Raw genomic sequence first — 22,197 nt, 5'->3', positions numbered from 1 at the left:
TATCCATCAGGTCAACTGGCTGTACCATTTTGGTAACTAAAAAAAAGATGCTAGTGTGATGGGCAAATGGTTATAAATTCCGAGATTACAGGCAATGTGAAGTAATTGAAAATGAAGGGGAAGATAATCATTTATTAAGCACTATGTATCAGCACTATACTAAGTACTTTACAAACATTATCTAATTGGATCCACACAACAATCCTGAGGTAAGGGCCATTAATATCTCATTTTATAGTTAAGAGATATAGATGTCAAGTGACTTTCCCAGGGGTCATATAGCTTAAAAGGATCTGATCCAGATTTGAACTCAGGTCTACCTGACCCTAGACACAACACTCCATCCACTCAGAATACATGACTTCATATTCTAGGGCTATGCCTTATTTGTCTGACTTAGGTGTTTCCTCTCTTTAGACCCCAGTTTCCTCATCATAGGTACTGAATGGGATCCAGAAGCTCTCCTTTCTCTTAATCCTAGGATGTCTTGAGGTTATATCTTCCAGACCCTGCTTCTGCACAATTTTTGCTCAATGTTCTATTTCCCCATCTTACTAATTCAACTATACTCCTCTCCACAGGACTGACATGGGAGAGGGGGGAGAAGGAAAGTGACTTTTAAGAATACTTTCCCTCTTTCCCTCACTAGTAAATATATTCTTTACTTTCAACCAGGTAATACTAGACTCTATGACCTCACACTTTCTATTAGAAAGCAAATGAAGCTAAGGAATTAAGAAGCAAAAAAGGTGGAGTAAGGTTGAGCATGTAGAGAATAAACATGTATTTCCATTCTGAGTACAGTCATCCTTGGGATTAGAGGGATGAAATGGATGACCTCTAAGAATCATATTACCGTGATAAGGAAGAAGAGAAGAGTGTAATACTGGTTATCACTGATTAGATAAAGGAAAAGTACTGTACAGTGAGGTTTTTATATAATAAAGCTTCTTTCAAAGTACATGGAGAAAAATATTGAATGCTAATGGTTTAAAATTTTACTTCTTGTAAGATCTTTGCTTAGTTCTTCCTGCCAATTGTAGAATAAAACAGATTTAACATTAAATGAATCTAGTTAAATTGCAAATTATTTCTCTCTTTTCTGTTTTATTTTTAATGGTATAATTATGTTCACGGTATTAAAATGATTTGGAGTCAGTATTTTATTTTCTCAAGAACTTCACTAGAAAGAATTAAATATACACCATCAATATTTTTTTGAGAAAGAGGAAATCTATAACCATTCATCTTTAAACTGAAATGTTTTTGAATTAGAAATTTTCAGGGAAAAATGGAGAAAAAATTTACTTGCCCTGGTTTTGCATTGGCAATTTTATTTTATACTTTTATAAAATACATTTTATGGTAACTTGATTTTTTAATTTTAAAGTCTTACTAAAATATTTTCCTCCTTAAAATGCTATGGTGTTAAATGCATTGGTATTACTAGGCTAGTTCTTCTGACTATTCAGTACAAACTGGAAATTAATCTATTTGGCTTGAGGCTTAGGAGTTTACTCTCATTAATCGGAGATGTCCAAAGATATGTGAATATTTCAGCGATAGTGAAGCCTTGGGATTTTCAACTATATGCTGAGATCTTAATCAAAAATGTTGCTGATTGCTTGGGACTTAGGACCCCTGAGAGGCAAAAAAAAAAAAATCAACATAACCTGAAGACTATTTAAGTTACATTAATAATTGTCATAAGACTTTCATTTGCTAATAGTATGAAATAGTTGGTTTTGCTTTAGAGTTGCTTTTCTCTTTTTTATAGAAAAAGTATATTCATTTTGAGATTTTTAATATTTACATAGTGATATTAATATCACAATGTTAAGAAATTATTGTTATTAAAATATATATTTCTATACTACTATTGCCACCAGTAGTCATTTCCTGTTTAAAATTCCACACATTTAAGGGTAGGGATAGCTTAGATTAGAATGATATCATTATAGCTATTGCTTATACTTATCACCTTCAGGATCAAACTCAAACTCCTCTCTTTTTTAGTGTTCAAAGCTCTTCATGACTTTCTCATCCCCTGAAATTTCCAGTCTTCTTATACATTATCCCCTGCCACATACTATTTGACCTAATGACACTGGCCTCTTTCCTGTTCTGAGAACAAGGGACTCTATTTCTCCCATCCAGGAATTTTTCTTTGACTTTCTCATCCTTAGCATTTTCTCCTTCGTAATTTCTTCCTCCTGGCTTCCCTTGTTTCCTTCAAGTGCCAACTACAGTACCATTTTCTGCATGAAGCCTTTTTTTAATGCCTCGGTTCTAATACCTTCCCTGTTTTAACTATTTCCTATTTATCACATATATATATATATATATATATATATATATATATATATATATATATATATATATAGTTTGTATAAATTTGTTTTCTCTTTGTTTCTTGTGAGTTCCTTGAAGGCAGGGACAGGGACTGGCTTTTGCTCTCTTTGTAGCCCCAGAGCTTAGCCCAGTGCCTGATGCATAGTAGGTCCTTAACAAATGCTTGTTGACTGACTAATCACTGTCAACACTGGTGCAAAACATTCCTTAGGTTTTCTTTGTTTACATAACCATTAAGCAGAAAACAAGTTTAAAAACCTCCTGAATTCCTTGTTGTTTTATTAGTCTTGCTTTTAAAAAAAATAAGTATTTCATTTTACACTCTGATGGCTATTTAGGGGCTAGATAACAATAATCTGTGTCAGGGATAGAGAGGGACTGGACCTAGGATTACAAAAGTGAAGGGGAATTCTTCAGTGACATTATACCTGCTACCAATTCAAGTGAGCAACTTTTAGGTCTTCAAGAATTGCCCAGAATAGTTGAGAAGGTTAAATTACTTCCTCAGGAGCATCGTGTATAGATAGATAGATAGATAGATAGATAGATAGATAGATAGATAGATAGATAGATAGATAGATAGATAGATAGATAGATAGATAGATATCAGAAGTGGGACTAGAACTAAGGTCTTCTGAGTATCCACTGCTAGGCAGCCAAAAGACTTAGAGGATAGAGCCCTGAACCTGGAGTCAAGAAGACCTGAGTTCAGATCCAAGCTCAGATAATTCCTGGGTTATCATTCAACCTCTATTTGCATTCATCCGCTGGAGAAGGAAATAACAGAGCTCTCCAGTATCTTTGCCAAGAAAATCTATGGCCAGCATCAGCATGCTAAACCTAGGGTCACAAAGAGTCAGACAACCGAACAACACCAAACAACTCTATTCACTAAGTCTCTCGGTAGTACGTCAGACATAGTACAATTAATAGTTACATAATTTAATAGCAAGAACTCCCAAAATCTAAAATGAAATGCTTTAAGAGAAAATAATATCAATAATTGCATTTGTATAGTGCTTAACAACAGAGCATTTTCATAGATATTATCTTATTTGGTCCTCAGAAGAGGGTTTTTTTCATAGTATCTGTTTTTAATTTGAAGAAACCAAAACCCATAGAGTGTCTGAGATTTGCCATGGTAACATGGTTTGTAAATGAAGGAGCCAGGATTAGGATCAATTTCTGATGCCTCATCCAATGTACTTTTTCACTATTTGTCATTTATTATGTAGAGAAAAATAATCATCATCACTTTAACTGTACTAAAGTCTAGACTGAGATTTCTTTTTACAAATGTATACTTGGGACTTGGGGGGATTGGGAAAGGAGCATATTAAATAAAGACCATTAAAAAACAACAATGATTTTAAAGTAAAATACCTATTTTCGAAACTCCTTATGAAATATATTTGTATTTAAAATAATCTTATTACCATGTATATTCGAACCATTAAAAACATTATACTGACCCTCACTCCTAAAAATGCACCCTACAAGGTACAGGAAGGAATATATCAAGTGCCTGAGTACTTATTTGTATTGCCCTAGTTGTGTGTTTGGAGTTAGGGTGCCTGGGACTACAAGGCCTCCGCACTGGACATTTTGCCCAGATAAAGATAGAGTGGCTATAGATTTTAGAGGAATGATTTGACAACAGAGTGTATCCTGAAGGCCATCCAGCTCACAATGAAGGTCTGTATTTTAAAATAGATCTATAACAAAGTAACTACAGAATTTTGGCAGGGTTTTAAACTATTTATAGCACTCAAGTAAGGCATAGTAAAATGTGCTACAGTACCCAAGTTCTCCTTTGCTGTAACCCCAAACCTAAAAGAAATACTATAATTATCTTTTTTCAGCTGTTTTTAAAGAAAAATCATAGTAGCCATTATCAGTTTAACCATACTAAAGCCCAGGCTGAGATTTCTTTTTAAAATGCATAGTTTTGATTTTTCAACAGCTGCATTGGGTCTTTAATCATATATTATCTTTATGGAGCCTTTTCCTAACATATGTTAATTGGCTGTTTTCTGTGACAAATTATGAGCTCTTACTTTGATGAGGTTCAATTGCAATCATGTTGGAGTCGAGTATGTAGAGTTTCCAGCCCCCGCTGGCTTCTCAAACCACTACAAACATCTGCACGTCACTGCAGTGCTGAGTAATGGCAAGATTTGGGCTGGTCTGATTTCTCTACAGTTTTTTTTTCCACAGGATATTTTCAGCTCTTTGTACTAAATCTGTTGCAGGGTTTGCCCTTTTTTAGCAGAAGTGTGCTCTAAAATTAACATCAAATCTTATTTAAGATTACCAGAATACAGTGAGAAATACTTTATAACACAATACCCTTAGCATCTGTTTTGCCTTACCAAAATTTCAGTGCATTTCTTAAATATAAAAAGTCAGTCAGTTGTGTGGTTAGTTACCATTTTCTAGATGATCAGTATTTTAAGGGGACATTCTCATGTAGCGTTTCCTATTGTCTTGTAACATATGTATAGCTTTATTATTTTGGATTTTTTTCCTGTTAGGTTTGATGAGTGAGAATTCTATTTAATAAGTGAATTTGTAACCAAGAAAAATATCCTTTTCTAACTTAAAGGAAGATTATACTTTAATATCTATATTTTTAGAAGTTTGCACAGTAGATTAACAATGGGATTATTACACAGTTTCTTTACATTTCCAGCATGTTTTTATATTTGCATCTGTTGATCCAATAATGAAAAAAATTTTTCTAGCAAGGTTAATGAGCTGTGAGATACATAGCATATATTTCCCAGGATAGTCCTTGTGTCAGTTCCTTAAAATATATTATTAAGAAAAAAAATGCATAGTAACTCATCTGTGGAAAACTGAATTTTAGGACAGTTCCCACATAGATAGATGTTCAGTAATTCTGATCAATAAGATAAATAGAAACATTTAAAAATAAAAGAGTATATACATTGAGAAAGAACACCAGATTCGTAGCCAGAGCACTAGAGTTCAAATCCCATCTCTGATACCACCTGTGTAATCTTGGGCTCATTTCCTCAATATCCCGCAGCCTCAGTTTTCTCAACTGAAAAAATGGAGTTGAACTAGATAGCCTTTCCGGTCCCTTCTGGCTCTGGATCTATGATTCTATGAAATTCAGAAGGTAATCCAGCTATTCAACTCACTTGAACAAGACCTTTAGAAACTGTGTCAAACTTCAATTATATTGCAATTAATTTAGCTGAACATTTAATGATTCAGCCTTGACCTAAAGTGGATGGCAATAGATAAATCTGTTTGTTCTTCAGAGCAGTAGATAGGGGTTAAATTTCCAGGCAGGTGTGAGAGTTTAGAATCAGATGGGCCAGATGTGAATAGGAGCTACTTCAGCCTCATAGGACTGTTTTTAATTCAGCCATTTCCCTAGAGTAGCTTACAATCAATGAGCTCTAAATCCTGAGGCTACCTGCATTTATGTGAAGGCCTGAGAACACTGTTCCAAAGCTCACCACTGAACATATGTGAAAAAATTAGAGCAGAAATTAAGGGTAAAACAGGTTAACTTCAGAAGCCATGCTTGGATACTACATTCTTCAGAGAAGGTTATAAAGAAACCACTTTAAATCATAAAAACAAACAAAAAAATAAACTCGAATTTTAAACATGAATTCTATCCTGAGATCATTATAAACAATTGAAATAAAAAGTGATTGACTTAAAATTAATTTGCATTGTTTGAACCTGTGAGCCGATTTAAGAATGTTTACCTAGTTTTAGTACAATATTAAGTTACTAAGTCCAAAATTTCTTTTTCCTTTCATAACATCAAGGTGAATTAACATAGCCAAAGGGCTGTCCAATATTTCAGTGTGTCTGTAAAGTAAATTGATGCATTGTGTCTCAAGTATAAAGAAGTTCAGTTCCACTTGATGACACATGCTTAATTGGCCTTAAGAAAATAAACTAAGATTTTAAAAAAAAATACAATGCGTAAATAAAGTAGAGGAGGACTTGGTACTTTACTGGATATTGAGGCCTGTAAGCTATGTGTCTTAATTGGGGCCAGTTGGGATCATTTAATGATTGCTGTCAGAAGATCAAATTTAATTCTCCTTATATAAAGACCACAGTGGGATAGAGTTAAACAAATTGTCATCTGAGGTTTCAGATGAACAAAGCCTTAATTAGGTTGATTAGGATGCTGTAAAAGAGATGAAGAAATAGAAAAATTAATGAATTACTCCTAACTATGTTGAGTTATATCAAGTGGCAATATCAAATATCTTTATTCTGAGATTTGTAGGCTATTTTATAATAATCTCTGTATTGTCCTATAGGGTTTTGATATAAATTATTATATATGCTTGATACATTCCTCAAGTTAGAGGCAGAATAAATGGTATACTATGGTTAAATCCATCTGATTTCAGTGAAGCATTCCTCCCCCCCCCCTTAAAAATCATTTCAAATTGTGGTATTATGGGTGGAGAAGAGGCCCTCTTGTGTTCTTCACATTTCAAGGTCATCTTCAAATACTCAAATTAATTGGGAAAGATACATAGTGACAAAAGGAAATCATTTTCAAAGAAAGGGCTGTACATCGTTCATCTTTTCATTAGAATGAAACAAAATCCTTTACTTGGAATTTCCTTTTGACCACTGGAATCACACTGTTAACATTCCTGTAAATGATCTACTCTTAATACACTCAGGTCGACTCAAGTATCTTCATGGTGAACTTTTAATCATTATTACATCCAGTCACTGAAATAGTCTGAAACAATGAATTTTATCCCCACCACTGGCTATAATTCTATAGTGAGATGTCCAATGTATAAGAGCAAGGCTCGAATATGCCTTTATTACACCTAGACTTCTGACTACTGTCCCTGATTTGTTGTTATTGCTGTTTTTACTAAATTCTGACTGCTCCAAATTATTTCTAAATGATAAGTACTGAAATTTAAGAAATGAAAAGGGATTTTTCAAATTATGAACATTTTTTCCTCACTTGCATGTGGCAAGGAAAGACATTAGGTTTTGTCACAATAGGTTGAATATAAACAGAAAAATTCCCCAATTTAATCATGGTTTATGTTGAGAGTAGACCATTTCAGCTCACACTGATCTATATATTGCATACTGTTGGGATCATTTGGGAACCTGCTTTGTTCTCTACCATCCCCTCCCCCCCAAAATAAATCCAGCTGCATGTCCTTTTGGAGTGGTTACAGCTGAGGAACAGTAAGTATTCTATGATGTGAAATAGTGTCTTCTGCTTTTTCCTAATGTCAGATTCACCTTTTGATGAGCACTGCCTCACCAGTAAAGGGCTTTTCCAAGAAAACAGTTATGTGAAAAATTAGGAGAACAAAGTCATGACACATCCCCAGATTAATTATTTGATTCATTGTGGAAAGGCTAAAAACCTAGTGGCTGGTTGAATAACAGGCTTTTGACATATTTAGCCTATTTGTAATTACTTTGGCAAAGAAAATCCTGGCCTAAATGCAATGAGGAAAAATAAAGTGTCCAAGATCAGATAAACCACGGGTAACTGTGACATAGTGGTTATGCCAAGAGTTCACTAAATTGTCTGTAATACAATGCAGTTATTTAAAGGTATGCTTCTTTCCTAATTTTTGGAGCTGTGTAAACAAAATTACTTGTGTCAGAGATAAACACAGGTTATTCCTACCTGTTAAAACTAATTGCAGGGGGTTTTCAAAGAGGTTTCTTTTTTAGCCTTATTACATCTCTGACATACATTTCATCTCCTTTTGTCCTTGGGGAAAGATGTTAAAGTAGGAATCGAAACATTAATGTAGAGTTTTCAGCTGTCGTGGTCACTGGGAAGATTGATATATTTCCCTTGCCATTTCTGCATTTTGAGCCTAAAGCAGTCTCTTGGCAGACAGTGGAGATAGGAGAGCCCTCTTAGTTTTTATAACCCTGTTAAGTTTTTTCATAGTACTCTAATTCCTATCAGGACTAAATGGAGTATAATCCAATAATGGGTCTTCATTCTTTGCTCTTTCGAGTGGATACTTGCTTTACATGAAAGCCACAATTTAATTCATGACCTTACCATATGGGCTCAGAGTTATAGCTCAAAATGTAAATAGGCTTATAAATAATACTGAATATCATTAGTATCATTAATTAGCATCACACATTTATCCTGAATGCAAGATGCTACACAAAGACAGAAAACTATTAGAGGAAGTGTGCATAGAACCATTTTACGTCCATATAAGTAACTGATAGGAAAATTAGTCTTCCATGTAAATAACTAGTATGAAAATTGTTCAAATGTTTTTAGTAGTCATTAGAAAATAGAGTGGAGGAAATGTATCTTTTAGTACAAGATACTTTAAAATAGCCTAAGCACTTATTTTATAGCCAACTATGTATTAGCATGATACGCAGTACCACAGTTTAAAAATTACACCAAAATTTTATCATGCTATAAGTTACACCTTGGAATATATTTGGAAATTTTAATTGGATGGTTCTGCTGGGGTGATAAAAAAAAGCAACATCTTTTTAGAAATATGGAAAGGTGACATCTATAATCACCATCAGACTGAGTCTGAAAAGTATATATATTAAAGAAAGTGATAGTATTTGTATCTTTACCTTTCTAGTACAGGATAGCAGGTCACATCAAAAATAGTGAGTAACTTTCAGAACTATGGCTATATTCATAAACTTGCTAAATATTGTGTAACCAAATACCAAAAAAGAATGATAATTGGCTTACTTATATTGAAGTTGTGATACAAAGTAATCAGTATAAATATTAAGTAATCAGTACACTTTCTGCTTTTCCTGTGAACTTTCAGCTATGCATATGCTGCGTGGCTTCAAACTGGTAGTAAAATAGCCAAATTAATGCTCTGAGGCTCACCAATATGAGTAAAGTTTTCTACTTTAAATGACAATGACTCATTTAAGTGTATGAATCAGTCATACAAACAGTTTTGCAGCTGGTGAGCTCATGACCATTTTTTCACTTCGTAAATGTTTAGTTTGTCTTTCTTTGTATTTGTTAGTCTTGTTATGATGGTTTGTTGATAGCCAGAGAGTTTTTGTAGTGTTTGTTGGGAGTGTATGTCAATGAAAGCATTATTAGCTAACATAAGAAAAAGCAATTCAAGTTTCTCGTTTGCATATAGACATCATACATTTGAATGTCTTATCTTTATGCATATGCTCTGTTTTAGTTAAAGTGCCTACATGATGAGTATTGTAGCGAAATCTATGCTTTGCTCAGATAAATTTAGGAGAATTGAATTAATTTCTTCCCACATTTTTGATGTGACAGTTGGATTTTAATAGCAAAACATATACATGTAGGGTTTGTTTAATTTCTAAATCAAAGTTCTGTGGGCAGATGATTGAAATCTGAAGATGACTCAGATTCACTTGATATGTGGATTTCTTCCTACAGAAATGTTACTGTAGACTGTACCATTTTTATGTAAGAAACACCATAGCAGTAATGAGAAAAATAAATGTAGTTTTAACATGCACTCAAAATTCTGTCAATTGCTTTTTTATCTAAATCTGAATTAATAGACTCTGTGGGGACTTCAGTAGTAACCTTTCAAAATTTGCTGTAAAACATGTATGTTATCAGTAAACAATATCATTAAACTTGGGAAGGAATACAATGCTTTGCAACTCTTTGTTTTTTACAATATACCTTGACCATTCAGTACTTTTGTAGGAGCATAAGATCATAAACAGTGTGAAAACATTATTCTGCAATGGTTAATTGTTATAGTAAGGGACTACATAACCACACCAAGATGAAAATATTTTCATTTTGCTTATATTTTCTATTTTATAATCACTAAAATGACATTGAATTGGATTTTTATAATTTTTAATAGAAGTTAAACCCTACTTGGCTATTCCTTAATATCCCTTATCTTAAATGTTCAAAGGCCCCTCTGTGTGGGGTGTTACAGCACAACAGAATCGGACAGTTCTGTTCAGAGAAGGAAGTGGAGAGTTTTGGTTCCCATTTTACACTTCTGGAACAGTTTAGGGAAGGAAGCACCTTTACACCTTTTATTGTTCGTGGTTGCTGACATCATATCCTTCCCTGACCACTCTGTGCGTGTTTCCTGCCATTCTGTCAAGATTCTTACAGGGAGGGATAAGGAGGGAGGGAGGGAAAGAGGAGGGGGTAAGAAAAGAAAGAGGGAGAGAGAAAGAGGGAAGAAGGAGAAGACAGAAAGGAAAAAAAGAGAAGATAGGAGGGAGAGGAGGAGGAGGTGGGGGGGAGTGGGGAAGGGGAGAGGCAGGAAGGAGGCAGAGAGCATGTGCTTGAGTGTATATGAAACAGAGAAGGGGGGATAAATAATCTGCTGCATCTCTCCACAATTTTTCTCTACTTGAGTTTCAAATCACTCTTCCTTCAGAATATCTACTTATGACAAATCATATAGTGAACAGAAGTCCACCATAATGAAGTTCCTCTTTTTAGTAAGCAGTCTGATTTTATTTTTCTTATATTTGTGATTGAAATAATAAAAACATGCTGAAGACTATACGCGTAATGATGGCAGAATTGTGGAGGTTTTTTTTTATTATTTCTGATTGTTTATATGTAACTATATAATTATCCCAGGGTGTCTTTTAGGTGGAAAGTTATTTCAGCAAAGGTTTTGAAATTATTTTAAGTTTCTTACAAATTATTCATAGAACTTCTAGGCTAGTATGAAATTCAATTAGAGTTGACTATCTTGATATCCTCTATTTTCATGTAAATTTAAAAAAATGTTGTAGATTGAAAGATTTTGTAGATTGTAGATTTGTAGATTGAAGAGGCAGTGTTGTTATCTGCCCTATTCCTGTCCAATTTAATATGCTTGAAATTATACCCTTATGTTAGTTTATACATAAAACTTGGAGTCAGAGAAGGAGTTGTGTAACTAAAACAAGTGGTGGCAATTGTTGACCTTTCTAATTCATAACATTCTCACTGACAACCCTGGAATGTGGTGACCCGTGAATCAGATGTTCTAAACCACACACTTTAGGACCAACACACTTTGCTGGGTCTAGATAGCTGCTGGTCATATCCTCATTGCCATATTATCACTTTTACACGGAATTACATTTAAAAAAAATCAAAATAAGCTTTAAGTAGATACTAGGAAGATAATATAAAAGGAAACTGTACATATATTATCTTCCAGGAAATACACATTGTAATAGGAGGAAAGATGACAATTTCATTTCTTGAAAGTTATACTTATTTCTCCTAGAGCTACCTACAAATCATTATCAACCTTTTTTTGATGAGAAAGTGATCTCACATAATATTTTCATCTAGCAATATATTTTGAGATATAGCCTTTAAAATAATAATTATAATCCAATTTAAAAAGATTCCTTCTTCTGGGCTGTTTGAAAAATGTCTCCCGTTTAAAATATTGGTGTGAAACATATGGTCGCTATGGGAGGGGCTCTTCATAACTTGAGTTCATCAAGAGCTGCCTATGCTCCTCTTGGAAGACTTTCAGAGTCTCGGTGCTTCTCTACTCATTCAGTTTCAAAATCTTGATCTGTAAAGGAGCTCTTCTTCTCACTAACCCTGTCACTAGCACTCTAATCTGTCCACCCTGACCTTCCACCTTGAAGTGAAAAAGAGCTTAGACAGGCGTAGTGCTGTAAGCCGATAGTGCCACTGGCTTCAGTTGAATGAAAGGAAGGGAAATTGTTCTATGTGCTTTTGCTGTGGATTCGTGTGTTGGCTTTACTGTTACACAGAAAGCCTGTTAGTTTCTTTTGGTCCTTACATGTGTTTGGGAAATACTATTCTAACTTGCTGTTTGTTTTTAAGGTAAGACTATAGGAAACACAGGAAAGCAATGCAGTTGACTGATATTTAAGACTTTCTAAAAATAGATGGATATTGTTTGGCAACAGTGAATGTGTGATATAATTATGTTTTGCAGGTTTTCATATTTTAATGTATAGCTTTATACCTTTAACAGCAAATGTTGGAAGACATTAGAATTATGACTATGTCAATGTATGTTATTTGTATGTCTGAAAAAAATTGGAACTATTTCTAGCATCTAAAAAATAGCTCTAGTAATAAGTTTGTGCTTATCACATCGTGGTCTTGATGTTACTCAACCTATATATACTCTGAGCCAAAACTGAGCATGGATTTCCTACAAAAGCGTTTGGCAAAAGGGAACAGATACTCTTAGTGTTTGAGCACTGTTTAATCCACTAGAACTAATTATATCATAATAGCTATTGCAATTAGCTGATCATAAAAAAACTTAATTTTTTAGACATTTATTCAAGGTGATAAAGTATGTAATAGTTAATACAAAGAAATCAAAAGGTAACTGAATATCAGAAGAAGTGTGTAACAGCTTTTCTGCTCCAATAATTTTGAATTGGAGCCAAATAATAGATTAAATAGCCAGGACATTGGCTTAATGTTACATAACATATTGTAGGAATTTATCAGCTTGCTTGTCAGAGCAGCAAGTAAAAATAAACAGGGAAATTCCAAGCCATGTGTAAAATAGTTAAATATTCCATAGGAAAATAGATAGGGGTCATAAATTTATTACTTCTACATAAAGAGTCTAGTATGAAAGGGTGTTTCTTTATTTACCTTCATATTTTAAAGAACCTTCATTTCCTCAAATAAAAACTTAAGAAAAAGTACTAAAGATACAAAGGAATATGCAGATTCATAAGGTTCTGTTTTTTGCTTTTAGCAAACTTCTATAAGTAATCTTTTATAAAGTTGCTGCCAAGCACTGTTTTGGCTTCTTCAACCAGTAGGTTCGTGGCTTTATTAACATAAATTAAATATGTACAAGTATTTTCATTTATATAACTTTTATTACTGACCACTGCTTTCTTTTTTTAAAATTGATTTTGTGTGTATTGCAAGACTTCTCCAATGTAAAACAAATATTGGTACTCAAATAGAGAGAAGGTTTTTTTTTTGCATATGTACCAATACATAATTGGTACATATAAATATGTATCAGTGTAGCATATTTTGGAAAGTCATAGCATTATCATTGACATATCCCATATTGTGTTTTCTGGTATTCTCACAAAAGGGTTATATGGTGGTTTGTGTTTGTGTATGTGATTTTTTAAAAATGAGATTAAAGGATTTAGATTTAAACTAGTTGACATTTCCATATATCAAATACCACTTTAATAATGGTCCATCCTATTTGCATAACTAGGGACGTTATCACCTCTGCTGTCAAAACACAAGATTGTTTTCTCTTCAGAAATGAATTAGCTGGCCTACTTAGCATACTCAGGTATAGAAAGGTTCATTAACTCTCTGATTTAGGTACTTTGTCATATTATAATAGTGAATAATAAAAAAGAGACACCTAATTCCATAAAAGCATTAAGAAACACTTTGGAAGAGATATTATTGAAATATCAGGCTTTAAAGCATAGTTTTCATAATTTTAATAACTTATTAAATTAATTATGAGATAATTTTAATTATAAAAATAAACTGTTCATAGTTAATATGACTTTCCATATGATATATGATAGGATTTTAATAAATGCTTGTTTTTATTTATTTGTACAATTCCATATTATCTCATTGATAAAAATAAGACATAATTTTATGAAGCTAACTTGATTTTTATTTATTTTATGGTAATGTTTAATTTTTCTGTGTTTTATATTTAGCAGGAACGAATGCAGGGATCTGTGAATTGAGTAGTGCAAGTGCTGAAGAGGGAGGTTTGTTTGGAGGAAACGGGAAAGAGAAAGAAAAGAGAAGGAAAAAATACATAATTTTAGGAACGAGAGAGAGAAGAAAAACGGGGACTATGGGGAGAAAAAAGATTCAGATCACGAGGATTATGGATGAACGTAATAGACAGGTAGGTAATTTGAAATTTTATTTGTATTATTGCTTCTGCTGGATTATTTGCTTTTTTCTCTGGGGTATTTAAAGTGTTGAAAACATTTTGAACTTAAATTGCTGAGTCCATAAATTTAACGTAAGAAAAATTTTGGCACATTAAGAGATATGATATTAGCAATGTGTTCTATTTTCTATTATGAGCTGCTTGAATTCATTCTCTCATATGTATAGGAAAAGTTATGTTGCCTTTCAGGAAGATAACTATATCATGTAATTTTTTTATATTACACCTTCCACGTCAATATGGATTCAAATGGGAGTAGTACTATCAAGCACATGTTTAGCTAATAACCAAGAGTTAATAAGCATAATATTGCTAGATTACATGCATCATCAAACAAAGATCCTCTTATATTGTTAGGAAGCAGATTTTCCGTGATTTAAAATTTAATGGTTTGTGAATTCAGGCAACTAGCCTCCATAAAGCAATGTCCATTCAACTCACTAGGAAGTTGACTGGGGGCTGGATGCAACAATAACATTTTAGCATTTCACTCCTTTAATAAAATATATGTTTCAATAACTCAACATGAACAGAAAAAAATACATAACAGTTAATTCGATTAAGCCTCTAATATTTTGGAAAGTATAAAAACAGCAAGAGACAATTTGGAAGAAAAAAGTTTTCTAGGGACCCAGTGATGATGGTGTGCACATAACTAGAGTGAACCTGCTCTGAGTATTCTCTGCATCCAAATAAAGAACCTAAATTCATCAATGGGTATGTTTTTATGATATTGTGAAAATTCTCATACGTTTGATTTTTGAGCCCATAATATGTTTTTTGAACATTTTGCAAAGCACTGTGCCTTAAATAGGGAATATGAGTGATATAGAGATGTGTTGGGTACAATCTCTGACCTCAGTAAGTTAACAATATTAGAAGGGGATATAAGTTTTAATTGCACAACAGTGAAATTTTGTAAGAATGAGTAAGGATGAATGTGATGTCTTCTTAAACATTCCATTATTGAAAGGGAGAAAATTATCTATGCAAATTGGCATCATGTTGACATGTGAAAGTGCTAAACTTTATGCCATAGGGCAAGGTTTGTGTCAGGCAAAGAATGTTGGATTTGGACTTAGCAGATGTGAGTTTCAACCCTGTCCCTCTCTGTGTGACTTGCTAAATCACATAACTTCTCTGGATCTCAGCTTCCTCTTCTGTAAACGGATGCTCTAAGACAATGAATCTTTATATTCCTTTTAGTTCTAAATCCATTCTCCTATTACCTCAATTATGTCTAAGCTCTGGGACCCTCAGAGGAGGCATAGGCTATGGAGGGAGCAGGATAGATAGATCTGCTATAGCAACACTATAGTTAGAGTAAGGAGAGCTGATGGGATATTGTTTGCTTTTTAATGTTTCTGCATTCCCTAATTTTCCATTTTTCTCAAGTGAAAACAGTATGTCTCCCTTGAATATACTGTGTGCCCAAAGAAAGGCATGATATAGAGTACCTTTCTGGGGTTTAGAATTTAAAATGTTTATCTTTAAGTTACTAAAAATCAGAGCACTCAGGGGGGAAAAAAAAGCAATGCAAAGGTGTTTTTTTTAATCCCTCAGTTTTCAAGCTTGCCTTACACTAAATTTCTTTACTCTTTAATATATGCACAACTTTGGCTATTTGTGGCAGAAAATAAAATTTAAAAAGCACATGATGGCAGGATTCATGAAGGACATAGTCTGTATTTTCTCCACAAATTGTTTAATGCTGTTGGCTAAGCCAGAAAACCATAATTCTGTCTGCCATTTTTATTTTAATCAACTAACTGTTTCAAATTAAAGCTAAAAGGTTGATAAGCATATATCAATAATCCTTTGGACTCTGTATGTTTCACCTATATCCTTATTGTTTGTTTAAAACTATCTGAATTGATGTTGTAAGAGTAGGAATTATCCCAGTGATTTTATTGGTATAGGAAACTCTCATTTGAAGAAACACCTCTATCACTGCAGATTGGGAGCTCTAAGTCACTTCCAGTGGGGTTTCCAGGGTCACAGATCCATTGTATGTCAGAGGCAAGATTTGAATTCATGCCCGACTGGGTCTTTATATATTTTGCCAAGTAGTCATTAATAATGAGAGGTCATTTTTACATTAATAAGATTAACTCAGAAAGATGCCTTTAATGAAATGAGAAGATAAGTCTCATGGATAGTTAAACCACTGACATTCATGACCTTTAAATGGGCCTTGTAAAGAAAGCAATATAAAATTCAAATGGCAATTCAAAATTTTTAACATTATCCTTCAGAGCTAATCACTGAAAAATTTTTGCTGGATTTAAATATAGTTTCAGTTACAGATGCTTATGCCACTCAGCCATAATATTGAAAAATTATATTCTAGTGTGAAAATAAATAAGGCTTTTATTGGGAGAATGGAGAATGTTTTCTGTTGTTTTTAAGAGGCCAGCTAATATTTACAGAAGATATTCTTAAGAACATTTATTCTTTTCTACCTAGCTTCTTTTGGGAAGGGGCAATAGACTCATATTTGATACTAATAAGTTAAATCAGTAATGGAACATAGTAACTTCTGTTCTTCTATAATGTATATCTAGTGGTAAGATTAGAGTCTATCTTTAATAGAGAAGTTTTCTTATGCATTGATGAATAGTTTGTTGTCACCCCCTTCTTCCATGGAAATGATCAGGAACCACTCGAAAAAGGCCAAAAGGATGGGACTCACAAGATCTCATTAATATACAAGGCAATTGCTGCTGTGCATTACATCATGACATGAAGTGTTCTTAGCCTTTCTCTCCCTTAAACTATTTCTTAATACATTGTAAGGTAGAGTAAGGTGTTATTGCCATTTGTTACCAACCTTCTCCTTCCCCTTCCCGATGAGCCCCATAGTGGATTGTCCAAACAAAAACTTAGCTGTCATATTTTCTTAAAAATAGTGTTAGGGGAAATAGGATTTGAGTGATAATATATGTGTAACACAGTGAAATTGCTTGTGAGCTGTGGGAGTGGGGAGGCAAGAGGGGAGGGAGACAAAAAGAATCATGGAACCATGGGGAAAAAAATTTAATTAAAAAAAATTTCCAAAATAATGTTAGAAGTGCTTAGGAAATTAAAGGACTTCCATTTGGGTGCACATATAGAAAAGTGTTTTCTTACCATTATTAAGAAATAGAAACATAATGTATAAACAAAATTTTGAGGTAAAATGTAAACTATTTAATATAATACAATAAAATATTTTAAACTATATTTTATCTTTAATAATAGAGATACCATGTAGCCAAAAGTCTAAAACCTTTCATGATTCTCCTTTAGTATGATGAATGTTTTAGACAAAACAATTACGAATTCCATAGGAAAAATAGCTAACGGTATCAAGGTTATTAACTATTTATAATTATAAGTTTCTAACCTGAATGAAAAAAATTGATTTTCTTCAGTTTACACTTTAACAGACATTCTTTAAAAAACCTGAGGTAGCACTATGTAGTGGAAAGAGTACAACTCTAGAGTCAGAAGAACAGAGTTCAAATCCTTCTTCTGATTCTGACTTCCTGTGTGACACTGAATTTTTTGAGCCCTGACCTATATTTTAAGGAACAGTCTGAAGCCTGGTGAGTTCAAAGGGATGAGCAGAGTAGTAGAAAAGGAAGATTGCTAAGAACTTATTAGAGAACTTAGGAATGGGCAGAAGCCTAGGAATGATAATAGAATGAAAGAAGGCTGAATGCACTAGAGTTTTGTGGATAATGGTGGAAAGATTATGCAGAATTATTGTAGGGAAGCAGATGGGGAAGCAGATGGCCTGTTGGGTGAGTGGGAAGGGGTATCTTTCCACAAGGCTTTTGGGCCCTGACTTTAAACTTACTGTAATGAATAGAACACTTTGCATACACAAATTTATCACAATACCTCACCAACTATGTATTCAAAAAGATTACAGTGCAGAGCTGTCACAAGGAATTTTTGTACTGGGGCAAGACACCCTCATTTTCTGAAGTTTGGGAAAGAAGATAAAGATACTATGAGGCTAATGATGTGAAAAGGAACTAACCATCTTGCCCCCCAAGGAATGCAGTCACTTGATAGCTTCCTTTTTAAATTAATTATTTTTGATCACTAGGTACACAGGTCAGTTATTTCTTCACAACTGGTTCAGAAAAAAGCTCAGAGGCATTGGGAGAAGTTTAAGAGAGGGAGTGATTACTCATAGCAGATAGAAAAAGAGGTAGATGGCTTTGAAGAGGGACAGGGCTTAAGTAGAATTTGAGATGTCAACACACACACATTAACAATAATGCATCATGTTAGAATTTGAAGGGACCTAAAGAATCAATGATTGATTTTACAGAAGAGAAAAATGATGATCAAAGGAGAGGAAGTAATATCCAAAATTAGAGAGGAAGGCACATTCAACTTAGTCAATTTGTGGCTACGCAGAAATAGAATCAAATAAAGCACAAATCTCATCATTTGAGACTGTTAAGGTTGAAATTTCCCCAGTACTCTTATGGAAGAGACCCACAGTCAGTTTCAGAACAATAGCAAGCATTTACTTCTTTTGACTCCCAATTTACCATTTTCAGTAAGTTAATTGAAATTTTGCCTCTCTGGGAAATGGAGTCACTGATCCAGATTTGTTGTTGTTGTTCAGTTGTCTGACTCCTTGTGACCCCACTTGGGGTTTTCTTAGCAAAGATACTAGAATGGATTATCATTTCCTTCTGCAGTTCATTTTACAATGAGAAAATTGAGGCAAACAGAGTTAAATGACTTGCCCAGGGTTGCACAGGCAGTAAGTGTCAAGATGAGTCTTGATTCCAAGTCTAGCACACTATCCACTGTGCTACCTATGCTGATTATTGTCATGATATAGGACCAGTAATTCAGGCAGTAATTGCCTTTAGGTTCTTCAAGATATACTTTGGCGTGGAGCACCATCAAATTCTTTACCCCACACTCCCCATGAATGCTTAAAGAATTTGAGAAAGCAGAGCTTGGAGGGGGAAAAAATTCTCAAGGATTGGGGGCTGTAGGGGATGATTCCCTCCTCCACATTGCCCAGAATTAAGTACCCACAATCAACTGCCTTCTATTTCTGGGCAGAGCATACTGAGAAAGTGAGGACTCCTAAGCAAGAGGACATGCTTTCACATTCCCTAGGAACCCAAGTTCTAGCAGCATCTAAAGTGCCTTTTCATCTCCTTGTAAGGTAGCCTACATTTGAAACTCCCAGCCCCCTAAGATTTTATGATGCCTGGGAAAAGGGCATTATAGGTATAATTCTTAGCCTTTTCTGTGTCATGGACCTCTTGGTTAGTGTGATGGAGCCTATGGACCTCGTCTCAGAAAATTGTTCTTAAATAAAATACATAGGTTTACAAAAGTAAACAATTACATTAAAATAATTTTCAGAATACTTTTTTTAAGTTCACAAATGTCAGGTTAATAACCTTTTCTGGAGGAAGGTCAAAGACCATGGAATGAAGTGACAGAGTGATCCTTAGGAAAACATCCCAAGTATTCTCTTCCATTCCCTACCTTGTATCCAATCTGGTCCCATTTCCATGGACAAGATAGGAGGTACAGAAAAAAGGGACCCTTCTTGGGCTGCATCTAGTCCCTGAGATTCCAGGTGGCATGAAAAGCAGCTACTGTTTTAGCTATCAGTTTACTAGACAAGGGATGAGGTAGTGATTCATTAGGGATGGACCTTTTACTCTAGCCCTAGGCTGAACCACAGTTTGGGTCTCACCAGATCCAGCCTTAGGTCAGTCAGAGGACTAATAATTCCTTAACCTCTCAATGAAAGTCTACTCTCCATCCCCAGTCTAACTCTTCTTTTGCTTGTTCTGCTCAGCTACAACTCTTTTCCTCCCACTGGGCTCTGTCCCTGCCCTTTTCCTTAGAGGAATAAAACTGCTGTCAGCTATCCTTTAAATCTTCCCTAAGGCAGATTTCACCATCCTTGGACAATTTCCAACCCTGGGTCAAAGCTTCTATCAACCTGCCCTAGTTACCACTAAAATTTCAATAGCAAATAACAAAGATCAGCTTTCACAATCTTTAAAGGAAAAAAATTAAGGCAGCCTCGATCTTATCTTTCTGGTTGACTTTTTGATTTTTTTTTGCTTTGAATTATATCTCTGCTAATATGTGACATTTAAATAAGTTTGATTCATCTAGAGAAAGTATACATTTCACTTAATTCTCACATCTGTCCACATTTCAAGAATTTTTCTTTCCTAAATAAAAGGTGGTTGTGAAACAACTAATAGCGTTTTTTTCTAATCCTAAACCAGTTTGTGACTGGTTTAAAAAAAAAATTGAAAAATGAATTTAATTATATGTGTATGAGAAATATGTGATGAATTGGAAAGTTAGTGAGTACAAAGGAAAGACAAGAAAGGGAATTTTATTGGTAGCTTTTTAAAAAATTAGTCCTTAGAAGCATTCTAATATAAGAGCCTTGGGTTTTGAGTGGGTGGGGGGAAATCAGAAAGACTTGGGTCCAAACCCCAACCCTAACATTAATTAGCTATATACCCTTGGTTAGTCTCTTTGTGATTCAGGCTAATTCTCTGAGACTTATCTATCAACTGACAGGTTGTGGTCTGCTTGAGTATATACTACTTACAGTATGAAAAACCACTGGCAAGAATACACAGATTTTACAGCTATTACGGGCAACTTTTCATTTCAGAGAGGAATATGTGAGTCAATGAGGCCTGGACATTGGTTTCTTCACAGTGAAATCAAAGAGTGTAGACCAATGTTTTAGAGATGTACTGTTTGAACTGGTTTGTACTTAAAGCACTATTGCTGGTATCTAGTGAAGAAAATTAAAAAGATGTCTTGGAGAGCTTATCTTTTGTTTTATGGAAAGTATCTACTGGGTTAACAGTTATATAATGGGGAAATAATAAAAACATTTGTTAACAGTTATAAAATGGGAAAAAATAATAAAATAAATAATAAAAATAACAAAGACATTTATTTGTTAACAGTTATAAAATGAAGGGAAAATAATAAAGACATCTTCTTAGAGATGTGAGCAAAACCTTTAGCCTAATAAAAGAACTGCTGTTAGATATATAGGAGACAATATATAAGAACAGTTTACTCATCTTCCTTTTCTACTTTTTTCTCCTTCATTAACGATTTCAAAGATAATTGAAAAATAGTAGGTAAAAATTCCAGTCCAGGTAGATAAGTATAATTATAGCTTCTTAGCATTTTTACGTATTGATAATGCCTCAATTAATTTCTAAAGTAATTTGATGTTCTCCCAAATAAATAAAATATATTTATCAGACACCATTTTTAACCCACACTGTTCCTTTGTTCAAGGACAAAGTTAAATATTACTATTTAAAATAGTATAAATATAAAAACTTTCTTCTTTATTTGTAGCCAAAGGTCAAATCATGGTCAACAAAAATTAGCTGAATGTTTCATATTTTCCTTTTTTTCTGATCTTACTTCTTTAATTTTTAGCTTTTTCTTATTACATTAAGCATCTTTAAATATTTCAAATTTTAAATTAAATGCAACTCATATTAAAAATACAATTTTAAATTACTATGCATGGGAAGGACAGCTTTAATGCTAGATTATACATTCTCAACCTAATCAGGGTTTATGAAAAACCAATATCCATATTTCAACTTTTTGGGAAATCAAAATACTTTTATGATATGAATTACCAAAATAGTTTATGTTTTTATAGAATATTCATCATGATAATTTTTTATATCACAAAGCGATATGTTCCAAATGCTATATGTTCCTCATTCTACAAACATCCATACTTGTCAGTAAATTGTTTTGTAAATGGCACAGTGAAAAATGGTTGATTACAAATTCTGCTTTTACTGTTTACTTCCTATCTGACCTTGGACAAATCACTAGACCTCTCAACCTCAATTTC

General features: G+C 33.8%; 1 protein-coding gene across 13 annotated transcripts in view; it reads left to right on the top strand.

Moving 5' to 3' along the window:
• The window catches only part of MEF2C (myocyte enhancer factor 2C), a 207,027-nt gene that overhangs the window by 74,058 nt on the left and 110,772 nt on the right, over positions 1 to 22,197 (top strand). For 8 of the 13 annotated variants that reach the window (XM_007487342.2, XM_007487339.2, XM_056824625.1 and 5 more), the window contains one exon: positions 14,050 to 14,246. In XM_007487342.2, the coding sequence (XP_007487404.1) occupies positions 14,193 to 14,246 (54 nt within the window). In that variant the 5' untranslated portion in view covers positions 14,050 to 14,192. Of the gene's footprint in view, positions 1 to 11,779; positions 12,194 to 14,049; positions 14,247 to 22,197 lie in introns of those variants that run through there. The other 5 variants (XM_056824624.1, XM_056824626.1, XM_056824629.1 and 2 more) reach the window with 2 other exon arrangements.

The sequence above is a fragment of the Monodelphis domestica genome, chromosome 3 (assembly GCF_027887165.1).
Source record: "Monodelphis domestica isolate mMonDom1 chromosome 3, mMonDom1.pri, whole genome shotgun sequence".
NCBI lineage: Eukaryota > Metazoa > Chordata > Mammalia > Didelphimorphia > Didelphidae > Monodelphis > Monodelphis domestica.
The sequence above is the reverse complement of the archived record's forward strand: the minus strand, read 5'-3'. Positions and strand labels throughout refer to the sequence as shown.